Source organism: Pipistrellus hanaki, assembly GCF_964339955.1.
Source record: "Pipistrellus hanaki genome assembly, chromosome: 2".
NCBI lineage: Eukaryota > Metazoa > Chordata > Mammalia > Chiroptera > Vespertilionidae > Pipistrellus > Pipistrellus hanaki.
Window position 1 is genome coordinate 196868781 of NC_140504.1, and position 19569 is coordinate 196888349.

General features: G+C 62.0%; 1 protein-coding gene across 5 annotated transcripts in view; it reads left to right on the top strand.

The window, feature by feature from the left end:
• RERE (arginine-glutamic acid dipeptide repeats) overlaps window positions 1-12966 on the top strand; it is a 350056-nt gene extending 337090 nt beyond the window's left edge. For all 5 annotated transcript variants that reach the window (XM_084875723.1, XM_084875724.1, XM_084875725.1 and 2 more), the window contains 11 exons: window positions 2722-2884; window positions 3742-3834; window positions 4145-4344; window positions 5154-5315; window positions 5664-5777; window positions 5911-7226; window positions 7304-7520; window positions 7794-8514; window positions 9680-9826; window positions 10204-10384; window positions 10627-12966. In XM_084875723.1, coding sequence (XP_084731849.1) covers window positions 2722-2884; window positions 3742-3834; window positions 4145-4344; window positions 5154-5315; window positions 5664-5777; window positions 5911-7226; window positions 7304-7520; window positions 7794-8514; window positions 9680-9826; window positions 10204-10384; window positions 10627-10660 — 3348 coding nt within the window. In that variant the 3' untranslated portion in view covers window positions 10661-12966. The remainder of the gene's footprint in view (window positions 1-2721; window positions 2885-3741; window positions 3835-4144; window positions 4345-5153; window positions 5316-5663; window positions 5778-5910; window positions 7227-7303; window positions 7521-7793; window positions 8515-9679; window positions 9827-10203; window positions 10385-10626) is intronic.
• Window positions 12967-19569: the final 6603 nt, after the last annotated feature.

Genomic DNA, 19569 nt, shown 5'->3' on the forward strand with positions numbered 1-19569 from the left:
GCCGTCCTTTATTTATTTTATTTGTTTTTAAAATACGTTTTATTTATTTTTTATTTTATTATTATTATTTTTTACAGAGAGGAAGGGAGAGGGACAGAGAGAAACATCGATAAGAGAGAAACATCGATCAGCTGCCTCCTGCACACCCCCTACTGGGAATGTGCCTGCAGCTAAGGTGCATGCCCTTGACTGGAATCGAACCTGGGACCCTTTAGTCCGCAGGCCGACACTCTGTCCAAGGAGCCAAACCAGTTAGGGCCATGCCATCTTTTAAGCCATTTATTTTTTCAAAACATTCGTTCTTGAGAAATAGAAGTAACCCCTGGTCACCACATGGGGCAGTATTGCATCCTAGACCACTGCTGTGCACCAGCGTCAGGGTGGCTGCTGCGTAACAGCCTTGAAGGCAGACTGCGGTTTGACAGACCCTGGTGGCACCCCTCCACCTGATTTTCTCTCCCATTTTTAATTCCTTCCATCTCCTAGAGCTTCACACTTCCTCTCAGATTCCAGGCCCCTAACCCTCCTGGCCCTAGGGGGAGGCGGAAGGAACCACCTTGGGTCTCCCCATTCTTCCCTCCCCTCAGGGTCGGGCTCTGGTTTTCTGCGCCGGCTGCCCTTCTGAGCTGATGAGCACGCCACTCCGGCAGCTGGTGTGAAGAGTGACAGTCAGCTGCCTTGGTGTCTGTTCTGTGTCTTTTCATAAGAAAACCTGAGTCAGATCAGTTTCCTGTCGGTACGTGTCTCTTACTCTCCTGGTGGATTTATGAGTTTGTTCCCTCCAACCAGCCCACACAAAGATCAGTGTAGATACTGGCATTCCAGGTGGGAATGCAGGAGCCACGAGGCTCTGGTATCATGGCCCTAGGGCTCCGGATGCGCAGTCACCACAGGGACAATCAGCCTGCGTTTGTGGAATAGCATGACAGACAGACAGACAGATCGGAAATTCAAGCGCAGTTACCTTCTCATGGAACCACAGGGGCTGGCTCCTGGTCTCCATGGCCTGGGGTCAGACTTCACTGCTAACTATGGGCAGTCACGGGCAGTGCTGAGTGGTATTTGGAAAGAAGCACACCAACACACTCCGAGAGAGATGTGCCGTGTGCCTGTGCTGACCTCTGAGGCTCTGGTGACACCGGGTCCTCAGGAGTGCCCGGGCACAGGCTCCGGCTCCTGAGAGTGAGTGCTAGCACATCGCCTGCTTTACAGAAGCCGCTTTCCCACCCAAAGTCTGCCCGCCTCCCTGCCAGCTGCTGCCGTCGTGTTTCCGTCTTCTGGGGTGTTTTTGATGAAACCTCGTCCGATGGGCACCCATCGCGTGCGTGCATGGCTTACATGGCTTCCGCGCTGCTCTGTCTTTTTCAGTCCTCCCCGCGCTGATCCAGCTCTCAGCTCCGGAGGCAGACTCTTCTCTTTCCCGCTCCTCCATTCACAGGCAGTAAGCCTTTGGTGGCCGCTCTGGTGCTTGGGTGACGCCCCCAGGGCAATGTCCCCCAGGGTGTGACGTCCTAGGATACCGTTGTCTGCCAGGTTAATTGACTTTGTACAACATTTAGGTATTTAATTAGAGGAAATCAATGTGATCTTGGCTCTCTCACTGCCTTCCGTGGTTGTGTGGGGTTGTGTGTGTGTGTGTGTGTGTGTATGTTTTAAGTTAAAGGTATTTTATCTTGGGATTTTTTATTTAAAGAAATCGGTCCTTTGTTAGCGGAGTGCCATTCACCTGTCTGTGTGGATGGGCCTGCTGCCCTGGGGTTGGAGGGCCAAAGTGCGGTGTTTTAGAAGGTGCCTGGGCTCTTTCTGCTGGGCCGGGGAGCAGCAGCTTTCTTTGCCTTGAAGACTGACCTTGTGGCATGTGGCATTGCATCTGCACAGCAGCACCCCTGTGTCTGTCCTCCCTTACTCTGGCTTCGTCAAGCCACAGTCCTTGCCTCTCGGACTCTGTGCCAGCTCCTCCCAGTGTGAGCACCTAGCTCAGAGTGGGGGCTGGAGAGCAGTTTGGGGTGTAGGGGTGTCGAACTCAATCAGAGAAGGGGCCAAAATCTAAAATCCAGCCTAAATCGCGGGCCGAATGGTTTACTGAACAGTCATAAACTGACAATGTCATAAACTGACAGCGGAGTGCAGTGATGACAGCGCGGTGCGGGCCACATTGCAAGGCCTGGCGGGCTGGATTTGGCACGCGGGCCTTGTGTTTGACACATGTGGGTTAGGGTTTCTGTTCTTTCTGACCTCCCACCTGGCCCGAGGGCCCACCACCGCAGTTGTATCCTTGATTGTTTCTGGAGTCATCTGTCTGCCCAGGTGTTTCCTTATCCCTGTGATTTCACTGGAAGGCTGTGAATCACAAACACACACACACACACACACACACACACACACACGGTTAGAGGGCAGCCATTATTGATGCACCTGAGGTGTTCAGAACAGGTGGCACCTGGCATTTCGTAGGCATCCAGAATCCTTGTTGAGTGAGTGGCTCTTCCTGCCATCTAGGGGGTCTGCTCTCCTGGGCGGAGGTGACAGGCCCTGTTCGCCCAGCCTTTGGCACCTCAGCCACACTGCTGTGAGCAAGCCTGTCAGCCCCAGGAGCAAACTGTTCCTGGTCCGCGTCTCCAGCAGAGACAGCTGTCAGGGCCCAGCTTCTGCTCCCGGCAAAGGGGGCGGGAACGCCAGGTCCCTCCGTCCCCGCCCTCACGGCAGCCCCTCTCTCCGCAGGGGGAGCTGATCACCTTCTACTACTACTGGAAGAAGACCCCCGAGGCAGCCAGCTCCCGGGCCCACCGCCGCCACCGCAGGCAGGCCGTGTTCAGGAGGATCAAGACCCGCACTGCGTCCACACCTGTCAACACACCTTCCAGACCCCCCTCCAGTGAATTCTGTAAGTGGGGCTTTTCACACGCCGTGTCCCACTCTGGGTCTGCACGCACAGGCGTCCCGTCCTCGTGCGGCTGCAGCCGAGGACCTGGGAGCCGTGTGCACACGTGCACGTGTGTGCTGGCACACAGCCTGGCCTGAGCGGCACTCAGGATGTGGTAGAGCCTTTTACAGATTCCTCGCCATTTAAATGTTTCTAGTAAACGCCGCATCGTTTTAATTTCTTCCAAAAGTAAGTCTTGGCCGTGGCCTGAGGCTGTGGTAGCTTCAGGAGGTCGCTCCACTCCGCAGACGGTGTGCCGCGTGAGTGCTCATTGCACTGGGTTGTGGTGGCGTAAGAGCAGGCTAACACTCGTTCTTTTCCTCCTGCACACCACGCTCTTCCCCTTGGCCCAGGGCGCCGTGCGGTATGACAGTGGAGCCCACACTAATAACCCTGACCGTTAGGATCAGCAGTAGAGAGCGTCCAGGCACAGGCCTCCAGGGGTCACTGCAGTTGCACATGCAAACAAGAAGCCACCAGTCACCCAGGGCTGGCGGGTGGCGGGTGGCACTGGCCAGAGGCAGGTCCTCGGTCTGCGTGTATCAGGAAGGCACCACGGGGCTCTTCACCCTGATCAGACTCACCGGTTGTGGGTGCCTGCCACCCAGGTTTCAGGTGCGACACCAGCCCCCAGCAATCCAGCAGGGCAGGCGCTGGGTACGCCCCTCACACGCAGTACTTGGTCCTGATGACTGGCTCTGAGAAACCCAGGGGGTCCTGCCTCAGCCTGCTGGGCACTCGGCCTGCGGCTCAGAGCCTGGGCAGGCCGAGTGTGACGGTCCCCAGCCCTCACCCTGTTGTGTGCCTGCCATGCCCAGTGGACCTGAGCTCGGCCAGTGAGGACGACTTTGACAGTGAGGACAGCGAGCAGGAGCTGAAGGGGTACGCCTGCCGCCATTGCTTCAGCACCAGTGAGTGGGGCTTTGACATTGGCCTCGGGTTGTGCTTCAGGGATACCCCCTGCCCCCCGTGAAGTCAGTACAGAATGCTGATCAGTGGGTATGGTTGGGGTCAGGGCAACTGTTGTCACTCCTCCTGGGCACCCCAACATTAGGGGGAGGGTTCCCGAAGTGCTCTCGCCTGGGAGAGCAGGCGGCCCCGCGCCTGAGCGGAGTGCCGGGGGTCTGCTGAGCCCAGCGCTGCGCGGTTGTCATGGCACCGGGCTGGCTGAGCCCGAGGACACTGGTGTTTGAGGCTCGGCCCCTCCCGCCTCCCTCGCAGCCTCCAAAGACTGGCACCACGGCGGCCGGGAGAACATCCTGCTCTGCACCGACTGCCGCATCCACTTCAAGAAGTACGGCGAGCTCCCGCCCATCGAGAAGCCCGTGGACCCCCCGCCCTTCATGTTCAAGCCCGTCAAAGAGGAGGACGATGGGCTCAGCGGGAAGCATAGCATGAGGACGCGGCGGAGTCGAGGCTCGGTGAGTCCGGGCGGCGGCTTCCCAGGAAGCGGTGTGCCCGGAGGCCCAGCTTTCCTGTGGGGCTGGGAGTGCCCCTTCCCGCCCCCTCTCCTCCTTGGGGAGTCGGTGTGGCCATGGGTCTCCGGCCGGTCTCCTCTAGGGGGCATAGCTCTGCTATTTGAAACTTGCTGGCTTTTTAAAAAAAAAAAAATTTATTAACGTTTGATCCAGTTTGGGGAACATTGAGGTACATGTTTCTACTCACAGCAGAGCCGCCTCCTTCCACAGAGACTGTTGTCCAGGTTGGAAATTTAGCCGGCACCTCTGAGAGCCAGGGTTTTCCCAGGCCGGGCCTTTGAGGAAGCGGGTGGCACCTCCACCTTCCCCTGAGCCGCGCTGTCTGACAGCTCGTGTCTCTGGGGCACCCCTCCTGGCGGATGGGAGCGGCAGGTGCTTGTCGGGTTGGGCTGGGCAGGTACATGGAAAGCACAGGCGCGGTACGGAGAGCGGGCTCCGTGTAACTGTCCTCCGGAGGGCGTGGCGGAGTGGACTGTCCCCGCTGACCGACCCTCGGACATCCTCCTCCTCCCAGCGCACATCCTGCAGGAGGCCCCGGAGGCGAGGGCCTCGGGCTGAAGCCGAGAATTGCTCTTCCCTGAGCCCACCCCCTCGCCCTCCTCCCTTCGCTCCATGTGGACCCTGTCCGTGAGGGACAGCCACGTGCCTGTTGGCCAGGGACTGGCGTTGGGCATGGGACCGGCGGTGGGGTCTGTTCTCGGTGCCCTGCGGGTGAGCTGGCCCAGCCTCACAGCCTCGGGTTTGGGGGGCAGATGTCTACACTGCGCAGCGGACGGAAGAAGCAGCCAGCCAGCCCCGATGGTCGCACCTCGCCCACCAATGAAGACATCCGCTCCAGTGGCCGCAACTCCCCCAGCGCGGCCAGCACCTCCAGCAACGACAGCAAAGCGGAGACGGTGAAGAAGCTGGCCAAGGTACGGCGTGGGCGGGCGGCCCTGGCCACCCTCTCGGGGCCACTGATCGCTCAGCTCCCTCCGACACGGCCGCAGGTCATCATGGAGCTCCCAGGACAGCACTGCCCTGCCGGGCTGCACCTGGGCCGGAGAGGGGGTCCAGCTCCGCTCCAGCACCGACCTTCGGGGCTCCCAAGGCCTCGGGGCGGGAGACGCAGGGGGTGATGGGAGAGGCCTGTTCCCGCCTGGCTCCGCTCTCCTCTTCCAGAGCTTTCTTCTGAGATAGAGCTCCACTGGGGCGGGGTGTTAGGTCTGGCCCTGAGGCTGGCGGGACCCTCTGCTGACCCTCCTGTGCCTCGCCCGCTGCAGAAGGTGAAGGAGGGAGCCTCGTCACCCCTGAAGAGCACCAAGCGCCAGCGGGAGAAGGTGGCCTCGGACACAGAGGAGGCCGAGCGGACCAGCTCCAAGAAGACCAAAACCCAGGTGGGCCTCCAGCTGGCGGCTGGTCTCCCTGGGGTGGCCTGCTGGTCCTTGGCCAAGCTTGCTGCCTGCTGTGCCTGTGCCGGGCTCTGGCCACGCAGGGCAGACTGAGCGCCCTCCTCGCCTCTCGCCTTAGGAGATCAGCCGGCCCAACTCGCCGTCCGAAGGCGAGGGAGAGAGCTCCGACAGCCGCAGTGTCAACGATGAGGGCAGCAGCGACCCCAAAGACATCGACCAGGACAATCGTAGCACGTCCCCCAGCATCCCCAGCCCCCAGGACAATGAGAGCGACTCGGACTCCTCTGCGCAGCAGCAGACCCTGCAGGCCCAGCCCCCAGCCCTGCAGGCACCCAGCGGAGCTGCTCCGGCTCCCTCCGCAGCCCTCCCAGGAGCTCCCCAGCTCCCCACACCGGGGCCCGCACCCTCTGCCGTTCCTCCACAGGGCTCCCCCTCAGCCTCCCAGCCCTCCAGCCAGGCTCCACCCGGGGCTGCTTCCCATGCCCATATCCAGCAGGCACCTGCTCTGCACCCACAGCGGCTGCCCTCCCCGCACCCCCCGCTGCAGCCTCTGACCGTGCCCGCTGGCCAGACCTCCGCCCCGCCTCACCCCCAGCCCCCGCTGCACAGCCAGGGCCCACCCGGCCCCCACAGCCTGCAGGCCGGGCCCCTCCTGCAGCACCCAGGCCCCCCTCAGCCCTTCGGCCTCTCGCCCCAGGCCTCCCAGGCAGCAGCTCACCCCCACCCCTCCCTGCAGCCGCCGGCTTCTCAGTCAGTCCTGCAGGCCCAGCAGCCCCCAAGGGAGCAGCCCCTGCCGCCCGCCCCCTTGGCCATGCCTCACATCAAGCCCCCACCCACGACGCCCATCCCCCAGCTGCCAGCACCACAGGCCCACAAGCACCCCCCTCACCTCTCAGGGCCCTCCCCCTTCTCCATGAATGCCAACCTCCCGCCCCCTCCAGCACTGAAGCCCCTGAGCTCCCTGTCGACACACCACCCCCCTTCGGCACACCCCCCGCCGCTGCAGCTCATGCCTCAGAGCCAGCCTCTGCCCTCCTCCCCCGCCCAGCCTCCTGTGCTGACCCAGAGCCAGAGCCTGCCCCCTGCTGCTGCCGCCCACCCCCCTGCAGGCCTCCACCAGGCGCCCCCGCAGCCCTCATTCGCTCAGCACCCCTTCGTCTCCGGAGGCCCTCCTCCCATCACCCCTCCGTCCTGCCCCTCCGCTTCCACTCCACTCGCGGGGCCTGGCCCGTCGGCCCAGCCACCCTGCCCTGCTGCCGTCCCTTCCGGAGGCAGCACGCCTGTGGGGGCAGCCTGCCCGCTGCCCACTGTCCAGATCAAGGAAGAGGCTCTGGACGAAGCCGAGGAGCCCGAGAGCCCCCCTCCACCGCCGAGGAGCCCGTCCCCCGAGCCCACTGTGGTGGACACGCCCAGCCACGCCAGCCAGTCAGCCAGGTATGGTCCCGGGGACTGGGCGGCCCTGGGCAGGCCTCGCCCTGGGCAGGCCCCGATGGCAGCCGTGGCCTTTTCAGGTTCTACAAACACCTGGACCGGGGCTACAACTCGTGCGCACGGGCAGACCTGTACTTCATGCCTCTGGCGGGCTCCAAGCTGGCCAAGAAGCGGGAGGAGGCCATCGAGAAGGCCAAACGGGAGGCTGAGCAGAAAGCGCGCGAGGAGCGGGAGCGGGAGAAGGAGAAGGAGCGCGAGCGGGAGCGGGAGCGCGAGCGGGAGGCTGAGCGCGCGGCCGTGAGTGCTCAGTCCGGGCGGGCGGGCGGGCGGGCGGCTGTGTGTGCAGAGCGGGCACTGAGGCAAGGCTCTGCAGGGGAGGGTCCACAGGGGAGCTACGGCCCAGAGGAGACCGTCACGGGGGGCTGGGCCAGATCCTGTCACAGGCCGTGCCTGAGGCCGCTGGGTGTCGGGGTGGAGGGACCGAGGTCAGTGCAGGGTGGCCACCGGGCAGAGCTCACCTCCCAAGGACACTAGGCAACCGGTCTCCCCCGCCCGCCTTGTCCTCAGCAGAAGGCGTCCGGCTCGGCACACGAAGGCCGCCTCAGCGACCCCCAGCTCGGCGGCCCCAGCCACATGCGGCCGTCCTTCGAGCCGCCGCCAACCACCATTGCCGCCGTGCCCCCGTACATCGGGCCGGACACCCCTGCCCTCCGGACTCTGAGCGAGTACGCCCGGCCCCACGTCATGTCGCCCACCAACCGCAACCACCCCTTCTACATGCCCCTCAACCCCACCGACCCGCTGCTGGCCTACCACATGCCCGGCCTCTACAACGTGGACCCCACCATCCGCGAGCGGGAGCTGCGGGAGCGCGAGATCCGGGAGCGGGAGATCCGGGAGCGGGAGCTGCGGGAGCGGATGAAGCCGGGCTTCGAGGTGAAGCCCCCCGAGCTGGACCCCCTGCACCCGGCCACCAACCCCATGGAGCACTTCGCCCGGCACAGCGCCCTCACCATTCCCCCCACTGCGGGCCCCCACCCTTTCGCCTCATTCCACCCGGGCCTGAACCCCCTGGAGAGGGAGAGACTGGCCCTGGCGGGCCCCCAGCTGCGGCCCGAGATGAGCTACCCCGACAGACTGGCGGCCGAGCGCATTCACGCCGAGCGGATGGCCTCGCTGACCAGCGACCCTCTGGCCCGGCTGCAGATGTTCAACGTGACCCCCCACCATCACCAGCACTCACACATCCACTCGCACCTCCACCTCCACCAGCAGGACCCCCTGCACCAAGGTGGGTGCGGGCTGCCGAGAGGGCGCTGTGGGCGGCTCCCGGGGGACCCCCGGAAAGGAGGCTGTCGGTGGTTACGGAGGGAGAGCCTAAGAAGCATCCTCCTGCCCTCTTCGGCTCCGGCGCCAGCCAGGCTGCCCCGCCCGGCTCACTCTGGCAGTGAGTGCCTGCCTGGCCAGCTCGGGGTGCAGGCCGGTTTGAGGCACACGGGCACAGCTGGAGCCCTATGCCCTCCGGAGCTCTGCAGACCAGGCAGGTGGGGCAGGGGTGCCCTGACCCTGCTCTGGAGTGGGCGGTGTGCCCGCCCCCGGGGACCAGGGCTGCGGCGGAGGGACTGCCTCGCGGGCTGACCTCCGTGCCGGGAGCAGGGCGGCTGATAGAGCGGGACCCGGGGGGCGCGGGCTGCGCCTGGCTTCCTCGCCAAGTTCCCAGCCCTGACAGATGGGCCCGGGAAGCCCAGGAGCGATCACATTTGCCCCGGGGCCCTGACACCTGGAAGTGTCACGCCCCCCAGCGTGGGCCTTCCAGCCCAGTGGAACCAGCAGGCGGCCTGGCGCTGTGGGATGGGAGGCAGTCGTACAGTCATCGGCCAGTGTTTGCTGGGCACTGTGGTGAGCCAGGCGCAGGGGTAGGGGCTGGCCAGGCCCGTCCACGCCCACTGTCCCGGGCCGGGAGGCCTCTGGACGCGGTGTCAGTGCTCTGGAGAAGAGAGCCAGGGAGAGAGAACAGGCCGGTGGGCGGTGCTGCCATTATAAAAAGGAAGCGGGCATAGGGGAGGCATTGGAGAGGGCATCTCTAGGCAGAAGGAGAACTGGAGGGAGCCAGCGAGGACCTGCAGAAAGGCGAGCCCACAGCGCGGAGCCAGCCCCTGCCCACAGCAGTCTGCTGGCGCCTTCAGCCTCGGCACAGGCAGCCTGGACGAGGGGTGCTGGCGAGGGCGGTCAGCCGGGCGGCTCTGCTGGTCCGGTCCTCGGCAGACGGATTGGGGGGTGGGACTGCGGGGGTGCTCCTGGAGCTCAGCTACGGGCATGTGGGGGGACTGGAGGCCGGTCCCTCTGGGTCAAGGTCACTGGTCCTGGTGGTGAGGAGGACGCCCCTGGCTCCAGCCGGGGTGGGGAGCGTCGGAGAGCCTGCGCCTCTGTGTCTGGACTTCTGCCCCTTCTTTCAGGTTCAGCAGGCCCCGTGCACCCGCTGGTGGACCCCCTGACTGCTGGCCCTCACCTGGCTCGCTTTCCCTATCCCCCTGGCACCCTCCCCAACCCTCTGCTTGGACAGCCCCCCCATGAGCACGAGATGCTTCGTCACCCCGTTTTTGGTAAGAATGCACCTGGGGCAGGCGGGGCCCAGGGAGGAGCTGGTTAGTGGTCTGGCCCCAGGGCCCAGTCATTCCTTGGTTCATGTGTTATGTTCCCTGGGGGGAGGGGGGGGCCTGCACGTGTGTAACAGGAACCCAGATGGGAACAGTGGGAATGAAGGAATAACAGAGGCTCCGCGTTTAAATCTGCGGCTTAGGAAGGCGGCCTCTCTGAGGAAGCAGCACTAGGCTAAGGCCTACTCTGTGTGTGTGTGGGGGGGGGGGGGGGGCGGCACTCGGGCACCCCTCCCCAGGGGGCCTCCCGGTCTCCTTGCAGCCTCGGCCTTGTCTTGGTCCTCCCCCTGGACTGTCTGCTCAGGAGACTTTGTTTTTGGCAGGCACCCCCTACCCCCGAGACCTGCCTGGGGCCATCCCACCCCCCATGTCAGCTGCCCACCAGCTGCAGGCCATGCATGCCCAGTCGGCCGAGCTGCAGAGACTGGCCATGGAGCAGCAGTGGCTGCACGCACACCCCCACATGCATGGCAGCCACCTACCAAGTCAGGAAGATTATTACAGGTGAGCGGGGAGGGCCTGAGGGAGGGGCCGGCTGGCCGGGCTCCCACCTGCCCCCTGCGGGCCACTGCCCCAGCCTGAGGGCCGCCCCTCCGGGCTGATCCCACGGCACTCCTCCCCTGGCTACATGGGTCCTGTCCGTGGCCCTGGAGGGGACCCCCAGAGAGCCTTCTTGGGGGTGGGGCGGGCTGGCCTCCCGGGAGCCCCACCTGGTGCTGAGGGCGCCCTCCTCTCTTCTCTTCCAGTCGGCTGAAGAAAGAAGGCGACAAGCAGTTGTAGGTTATTTACTGCTCTCTGGCTGCGGAAGCCCAGGTCCGGGGGTAACCGGGACTTTTTACATGCGATAGGAGCTGCAAAAGCGAAGGAATACCTTCTAAAGATGTCTTTATATATTTAAAGCCCACACCTGAAATGTATCCGCATATAGTGTGTGTTAGTAGAGAGGATTCCCTGCGGCTGGTTCGGGTCTCCCTGCATGACAGCCCCCAGAAACCTAGTGAGTCCTGGACCGGACTGAGCATTCAGAAACTGCCCAGCCATCTTGGGGTTCGGCTTTCGTCTCCTTCCCTTCCTCGACTTCTCAGTAGGTGCTAGAACCCAGTCACACCCTCACTGTGCGTGCAGACACACTCAGTCACGTGTGCCAAAACCCGCGGGGTTGCAGATAGAGGCGGCATCTGAGTTTGGAATCCAAGAGCTATAATTTTTGAAGAATCTTTTATTTTACTACATTGTTGGAAATCTTCATAATTTGAGAAAGTCCTGCAGCACGGCTTTTTACATCTGTAAATAATTTTAGACAGCCTCTTTTTTTCCTTCCACAAACTACGGTTCCGATCTATTTTTTTCCAGCCATGTCACTAATTGTGAATTCCTATCGGCTATTGACAGAGTACAGAGTTGATTTTTTAATAAAAAGTTATATATAATTATCCCTTTAATTAAAGGGAACAGATGGGCGTTACTAATTACAAATGGGCAAACACTTGGGACTGGGTCCGGTCGCAGCAGTGAGCATCCAGGGCTTTGCAGGGACGATGTTACAAATGGCTTTTGTTTTGCTGCTGTGGTTTTCCACTCCTGTCTGTCCCTGGCTTGTGCGTGGCCAGCGGTGCAGACACCTGCTGGATGGAATCTCCTGTCGTTGCACCAGGAGCGCAGGGGTTAAATGTCCACCGTCCTGTGTCTGCGGAGAGAAAGCACATGTTTCCGTGTGTGTGGTTGCAGATCTGACAGGTTTCTGGGCGCAGGTGTCTGATTGTTCCGTCTGGACTGCCCTTCTCGCTCTGACGATGGCATAAGCATTCTCCCAAGTGAGTCCCTATAAGTCACTCGACACGTGTGTGGCCGCAGGACCCTGTTAGCGATCTGCCCTCCCGTGTGTCCTCAGCCACAGCCCGGGGAGAGGAGGCCCCGTGGTTGGCACGGCTGTGGGTGGTGGCCTGTGTCTGCCAGGAGCGTGGTGACCGTGTCAGGCTGGGATACCATTTGTGCCCACCCTTCCTCCCGCAGTGGGAGCTGGAGTGGCAGCCGCACCCGGGGAAGGGAAGGCGGCTACCCTGGGAGGTGCCCCTGGGGCTCGGGCCGCGCTGCGGGGGCCCCTCGGCTGTCTGCGGGCCGAGGGGGCAGACGGCTGTCTGCACCTGCTCCCGCCAGATTGTGAGGCCGCTTCCCTCCGACTCCCGAGGGCTGCTTCTGCCGTTGTGTGTGGTGGCCACATCCCAGAATTGTCAGACGAGAGGGTGTCTGTGGGTCAGGGGACGTGACGGACGTCCAGGACCTGAGCCACTGGGTAGGAAGGGAGCGGGCACTGGGCCCCAGAAGCCCAGGTGTCAGCGCTGATCTGGGCTCCCGATTCACCTGCATTGGGCATTGCCACCCCCAGTAACCCTTTGCTTTCACTGGGACAGATAGAGGATTGTTTTATTTGTTGGAAATGTTTGTAGTTTTTTTCTTTAGTTTTCTTTCATTCCATTTCTGCCTTAAATTTAGCTCCGTGTAGGGGAGACAAGCTCAAATGGACTCTGTCATCATGCTGGTGGCTGGTCGGCAGGGGCGTTGTTCCTGGGGGCCGCCCCTCTGCGGCTCCCGCTGCCCAGCCTCCCGCACCTGCCCCCCTCCTCAGTCAGGCCGCTCCTCTCCTCCCGGCACCCGTTTGTCCAAAGAAGAGGGTGTTTCGTGCTTTGAGTCCGTGCGGAAAGCTGTGGAAGGCGGGTCTGTCGGCCTCGGCCCCCACCGCGGGGAAGCACTGGCTCCTGCAGCCCGGGGCCCGGCGGGTCTCCTTTGGGTCTCCTTTGGGTTTTCCCTCCTTTCGTTTGAAGTTGGGTTTTGCTTTTCTGTGTTTTGTATGTATCTCGTTCAGTGTTGTCAAGGTGGCGCTTCAGGCCTCACCACGGCGGCCAGAGCGGGGCGGCCCGCGCCGCCTGTCTGTCTGAAGCTAATGTACATAGGAGTAGTTTGCCGTGAGCTAACGTGTGAGCAGCGTAGACACCAGAGATCGCGACTTCTGTGCTCTCTCCATTCGAGTATTTTGTAATTTTTGGAAATATTTGTGGACATAAATAAAACCAAGCTACACTACAACAGCTGGGTGTCGACCGGCGGCGAGCCCGCGGCCTGTGTCTCATTCCTGGGGGCGGCGGGGCGCTGGCGGTTGGCCCTACCTGGGTGCCCGGGTGGGGAGGACGGAGGGGGCATCTGGTGCCCTCAGCCGTTCACCTTTCAAAGCTGCTTCTGGGAAGATCCACGTCGGCTCTGGGAGGAAGGTGAGTACACTTGTTCTCGGGAGATGCTCCGACCTGCAGAATGGGCCCCAGGGTGGGGTGGCATTGGGACCAAGACGCCCGCTCCCAGGTCCGCGTCTCCCGCCATCACCCCACCCTGCTGGTGGGCGGGCACCCACCAGGTGTGTGGCCTGTGCACGGCCGCCTCCTCGGGCTCCTCCTGCCCTGCCCCTTCCTGCCCCCTGAGCTGGCCTCGGCGTGCACTGCCCTACAGGCTGAGGACGCCCCCACTCTGCTGCCCCCCAGCAGCGGGCGCCCTGCTCGCACCCGGACCCCAAGGGGGAGCGAAGGAGGGGCAGCCATCATGGGTGAGGAGGAGGCCAAGGAGGGAACGTGGGCAGCAGGAACCCAGGTGCCATCTGCTGGTGAAGCTGGTTTCAGTGGCAGACACTTAATGAGATGCAGATGTGAAAGCAAACAAAACGTGTCTGAATGGACGCGGAGCTTCCCGGGAGAAAAGGCCCTGTCAGCATGCCGTCTTAGTGTCCCAGGCTGGGCTGGCCGTGGCCCCCCGCCGGGCACCGCCTCTGCCCCTGCTGGTGCCGCTGGCAGCTCGGGCAGGGGCTGCTTTACCCTTGTGGCCTCTGGGGAGCCCTCGGGTGTGGACACCCGTGTGGTGAATCCGGAGGAAAATAGAACTGAAGGCGCTCCCAGGGCTCTCCAAGGTCCCTCCCAGGTCCTCGCCGGCACTTCCAGTCTTGGCCACCAGGTGGCAGTCTGTCCGGTCCAGACACCATCTCGGGCTGCCAGCCCTGGTGACGCCCGCGGGATAAGGTCCCCTCTCCCCCAGATGCGCCAGGAGGGAGGTGTGGGTGGTATTTTGTAAAATTGGCATTTCCTGGAGGCAGGGGAGCTGGACATGAAAAGGCACTGGGACAGTCCCGGCAGGGTGAGAAGGCAGGGAAGGGCCTGGGGGCGGGCAGGACCCAGGGGCAGATGAATGACCCAGGACCCAGGGGCGGATGAATGACCCAGGACCCAGGGGCGGATGAATGACCCAGGAAAATGGCCTCTTACTCACCGCTGCATCCTGGCGCCCGGCCCCGTGTTGGGACCTGCAGGGGGGGAGGTGGCTGTGACTCTCACGGAGCGGAAGAGCATTTCATTTGGGGGGTTTCCAAGCATGACGGCCTCAGTGTCACACACACTCACACACACTCACACACACACACACACACACCCTCATTCTCACACTCACACACACCCTCATTCTCACTCTCACACACACACACTCTCATTCTCACACTCACACACTCACACACACACACACACCCTCATTCTCACACTCACACACACACCCTCATTCTCACACTCACACACACACCCTCATTCTCACTCTCACACACACACCCTCATTCTCACACACACACACACCCTCATTCTCATTCTCACACACACACACACACACACACTAAAAAAAAAAGCCTCGAGCTGCTGCCCACGGGCCCTGTGTGCCCCCAACTCAAGACCTCTCATCTCCGAGTCCTCCAGGAGGGGGCGCTCACCTCCAGGATGAGGCCACCACGTGCGCCGTGTGGACCTGCGGACAGGCTCAGCGGGCGGCTCTGGCCGGTTCAGGCACATTCCGGGGAGGCACCTCCATTCCCGCAGCCTGTGGCCGTTGTGAGGGGGTGTCAGATGCCACCACCCTCGTCCCTGTACCCCACAGCGTGCCCAGGGTTCACCGCTGCTTAGGAGGATGGCAGCCGTCTGATCCCTCGACAACGCGTGTCGTCCTGGTGCTGGGACGGCCGTGCGCTCCCAGGAGCACGGTGGCTTTCAGGTTTGCTGAGGGACAGGCATCCATGCCCATGGGTTTGGGTTTGGGTTTAGCCACCCAGCCTGCAGAGCCAGGCCCGGCCGCCGGACCCTGCTGTCGGGAGTGTCTGCCGAGGGGTGGGGCTGCCACCTTCCTCACGGGGAGGGAAGTGAGTCAGGCAGCGCTCGGCTCACGCAGGGCGTGCCCCAGACCTAGGAACCACCAGCAGCACTGACGTCCCACCGTCATCACAGCTTGCTCTTGAGAGACAGAGAGAGGGAGATGCTCTGGGGGGAAGGAAGCAGGTGTGGAGAGAGGGAGGGAGGGAGGGAGGGAGGGAGGGAGGGAGGGAGGGAGGGAGGGGAAGGGAGAGGGAGATGCTCTGGGGGGAAGGAAGCAGGTGTGGAGAGAGAGAGGGAGGGAGGGAGGGAGGGGAAGGGAGAGGGAGATGCTCTGGGGGGAAGGAAGCAGGTGTGGAGAGAGAGAGGGAGGGAGGGAGGGAGGGAGGGGAAGGGAGAGGGAGATGCTCTGGGGGGAAGGAAGCAGGTGTGGAGAGAGGGAGGGAGGGAGGGGAAGGGAGAGGGAGATACTAGGGGGGGGAAGGAAGCAGGTGTGGAGAGAGGGAGGGAAGGAGGGAGAGGGAGATGCTCTGGGGGGAAGGAAGCAGGTGTGGAGAGAGAGAGGGAGGGAGGGAGGGAGGGAGGGAGGGGAAGGGAGAGGGAGATGCTCTGGGGGGAAGGAAGCAGGTGTGGAGAGAGAGAGGGAGGGAGGGAGGGAGGGAGGGGAAGGGAGAGGGAGATGCTCTGGGGGGAAGGAAGCAGGTGTGGAGAGAGAGAGGGAGGGAGGGAGGGAGGGGAAGGGAGAGGGAGATGCTCTGGGGGGAAGGAAGCAGGTGTGGAGAGAGAGAGGGAGGGAGGGGAAGGGAGAGGGAGATGCTCTGGGGGGAAGGAAGCAGGTGCGGGGAGAGAGAGGGAGGGAGGGAGGGAGGGGAAGGGAGAGGGAGATGCTCTGGGGGGAAGGAAGCAGGTGTGGAGAGAGAGAGGGAGGGAGGGAGGGGAAGGGAGAGGGAAATGCTCTGGGGGGAAGGAAGCAGGTGTGGAGAGAGAGAGGGAGGGAGGGAGGGAGGGGAAGGGAGAGGGAGATGCTCTGGGGGGAAGGAAGCAGGTGTGGAGAGAGGGAGGGAGGGAGGGAGGGAGGGAGGGAGGGAGGGGAAGGGAGAGGGAGATACTAGGGGGGGGAAGGAAGCAGGTGTGGAGAGAGGGAGGGAAGGAGGGAGAGGGAGGTGCTCTGGGGGGAAGGAAGCAGGTGTGGAGAGAGAGAGGGAGGGAGGGAGGGGAAGGGAGAGGGAGATGCTCTGGGGGGAAGGAAGCAGGTGCGGGGAGAGAGAGGGAGGGAGGGAGGGAGGGGAAGGGAGAGGGAGATGCTCTGGGGGGAAGGAAGCAGGTGTGGAGAGAGAGAGGGAGGGAGGGAGGGGAAGGGAGAGGGAAATGCTCTGGGGGGAAGGAAGCAGGTGTGGAGAGAGAGAGGGAGGGAGGGAGGGAGGGGAAGGGAGAGGGAGATGCTCTGGGGGGAAGGAAGCAGGTGTGGAGAGAGGGAGGGAGGGAGGGAGGGAGGGAGGGGAAGGGAGAGGGAGATACTAGGGGGGGGAAGGAAGCAGGTGTGGAGAGAGGGAGGGAAGGAGGGAGAGGGAGGTGCTCTGGGGGGAAGGAAGCAGGTGTGGAGAGAGAGAGGGAGGGAGGGAGGGAGGGGAAGGGAGAGGGAGATGCTCTGGGGGGAAGGAAGCAGGTGTGGAGAGAGAGAGGGAGGGAGGGAGGGAGGGGAAGGGAGAGGGAGATGCTCTGGGGGGAAGGAAGCAGGTGTGGAGAGAGGGAGGGAGGGAGGGGAAGGGAGAGGGAGATACTAGGGGGGGGAAGGAAGCAGGTGTGGAGAGAGGGAGGGAAGGAGGGAGAGGGAGGTGCTCTGGGGGGAAGGAAGCAGGTGTGGAGAGAGAGAGGGAGGGAGGGAGGGAGGGGAAGGGAGAGGGAGATGCTCTGGGGGGAAGGAAGCAGGTGTGGAGAGAGAGAGGGAGGGAGGGAGGGAGGGAGGGGAAGGGAGAGGGAGATGCTCTGGGGGGAAGGAAGCAGGTGTGGAGAGAGAGAGGGAGGGAGGGAGGGGAAGGGAGAGGGAGATGCTCTGGGGGGAAGGAAGCAGGTGTGGAGAGAGGGAGGGAGGGAGGGAGGGGAAGGGAGAGGGAGATGCTCTGGGGGGAAGGAAGCAGGTGTGGAGAGAGAGAGGGAGGGAGGGAGGGAGGGGAAGGGAGAGGGAGATGCTCTGGGGGGAAGGAAGCAGGTGTGGAGAGAGAGAGGGAGGGAGGGAGGGAGGGGAAGGGAGAGGGAGATGCTCTGGGGGGAAGGAAGCAGGTGCGGAGAGAGAGAGGGAGGGAGGGAGGGAGGGGAAGGGAGAGGGAGATGCTCTGGGGGGAAGGAAGCAGGTGTGGAGAGAGAGAGGGAGGGAGGGAGGGGAAGGGAGAGGGAAATGCTCTGGGGGGAAGGAAGCAGGTGTGGAGAGAGAGAGGGAGGGAGGGAGGGAGATACTAGGGGGGGGGGGGAAGGAAGCAGGTGTGGAGAGAGGGAGGGAAGGAGGGAGAGGGAGATGCTCTGGGGGGAAGGAAGCAGGTGTGGCTCGGCGAGTCCTGCGCCGGTGGTGGCTGCCCTGGTCAGCTGGGAACAGACTGGGTCCAGGGCAGCTTTTGGGACTGGCCCCAGGGCCGGACACTCTGCTGTCACTGCCCCAAACGGCAGCCAGCGCCCGGCTCCGGGCAGCTCCATGGGGAAAAGGCCGGCGACACCGTTCCCACTTGCACAGGGATCCTGGCTGGTTCAGAGAGTTCCGGGAACAGGCCCGGGCGTGGCCAGCCAAGAGCGAGCAGGGAGCCCCGTCTCGCATTTCACTGTGCTGCAGCAGCAACAGCCGCCCGGAACCACACTCAACATTTTCTCTTTAAAAAAAACCTTTATTGCATTACATATGTCCTTCCTCCCCGTCCCCCCTTAACATTTTCTAGAAAAATCTAAAGCTCTTCCAAGCAAAATGAATGCGGGGAGGATGAGTCTGGAGTCCCAGGAAGGCATGGGGCAACCAGGGGCTCGAAGGAGCTGTGTGGTTTGGAAAGTCACTGGACTTTCTGTGCCACCCACACGTGGAGCGGGAATGGTGGGACCTGCTTTGCTTAGTTCATGGTTTATAACCATGAAGGTAAAATGGCATGATGTGAAGGCAGGGGGCAAAGACTCATTCCAGCCAGGTGGGCTTCCTGGAGGAGGTGGCATTTAGATCGTGGATGAAGCAGACATGGAAGGGCCTCGCCTGCAGGAATAGCACGAGCACAGGGTGGGTTGTGGCTGCCCTGGATGGCGCTGGGGCTGTGTGTGAGGCTGAAGCCGTGCAGGGGACGGCGGGCACGGGGCTGGGCAGGGTCCAGGCTGCGTGTGAGGACCTCAGCATTGGCTCCTCGGGTACTGGGAGTCGCAGAGGGCGTTGGAGGGGATGAGCTCAGATCTGCAGGGTGGACGGTGGGCCACGAGGGTAGACTGCAGGCGAGGGGGTGGGCAGAGGTTCTGGACCAGCGCAAGGGCCACAGAGGAAGGTCCAGACCCAGGAGCCTCACCCAGCCCTCCGCTCCCAGGGGGGCAGCAGGCAATGGCACGAAGGGAGACCAGGGTCAAGTCCGAGGGCAGGCATCTGCTTCATCTTGAGGTTCCCAACTGAGTGTTTTGCTGCCTGTGGTCCCTGAACACGCCAAGCAAGTTCGCACCTCAGATCTCCGCTGTCTTCCACTCTTCACCAGGGCGCTGTTCAGGTGGCACCTCACCAGAGGCCACGCCTTCTCCCCGGGCTAGCTCACTCCGCACCCATCACCAGTTAGGTGCTCTTGTCTATGTACAACTAGGCCAGGCTCTGTCCACCTCAGCACTACTGACATTTGGGGACGGGTTTCAGCTCTTTGTTGTGGGGGTTGTACTGTGCATTGCAGGATATTTACAGCAACTCGACATTAGCAGCCACCCGAATTGTGATAACCAAAATATCTCCAGATATTGCCTAAAGTCATCTGGGGTGGGCACGAGGGGCCAAAATCTCTGCCAGTTGATAGCCATTGAGTTACACCCTAACCTTCAATGATTCTTATTGCAAGAAAATACTATGAACGACTGTGTGTCAGCAAATTTACAACCTGGGTGAAATGGACAAATTCCTAGAAACTTACCATCTTCCAAGACTCCATGGGGAAGAATCAGAAAATCTGAATAGGCCGGTAACAACTAAGGAAGTTGAAGCAGTAATCAAAATATTCCCAGCAACAGCAAATAAAGTCCTGGACTAGATGGCTGAACGAGAGTTTTACCTAACATTCAAAGAACACCTATCCTCCCAAACGATTAGAAAAAAATTCAAGAGACTTTCAAGTTTTTTTTTTACCAGGCCAACATTATCCTAATTCACAAATCAGATAAAGACACTACAAAGAAAGAAAGAAAATTACAGGCCAAAATCCCTGATTAACTTTGATACAAAATACTCAACAAAGTATTAGCAACTTGAGTCCAGCAATAGATCATACACTATGACCAACAGGGATTTATTCTGGGTATGCAAGACTGATACAA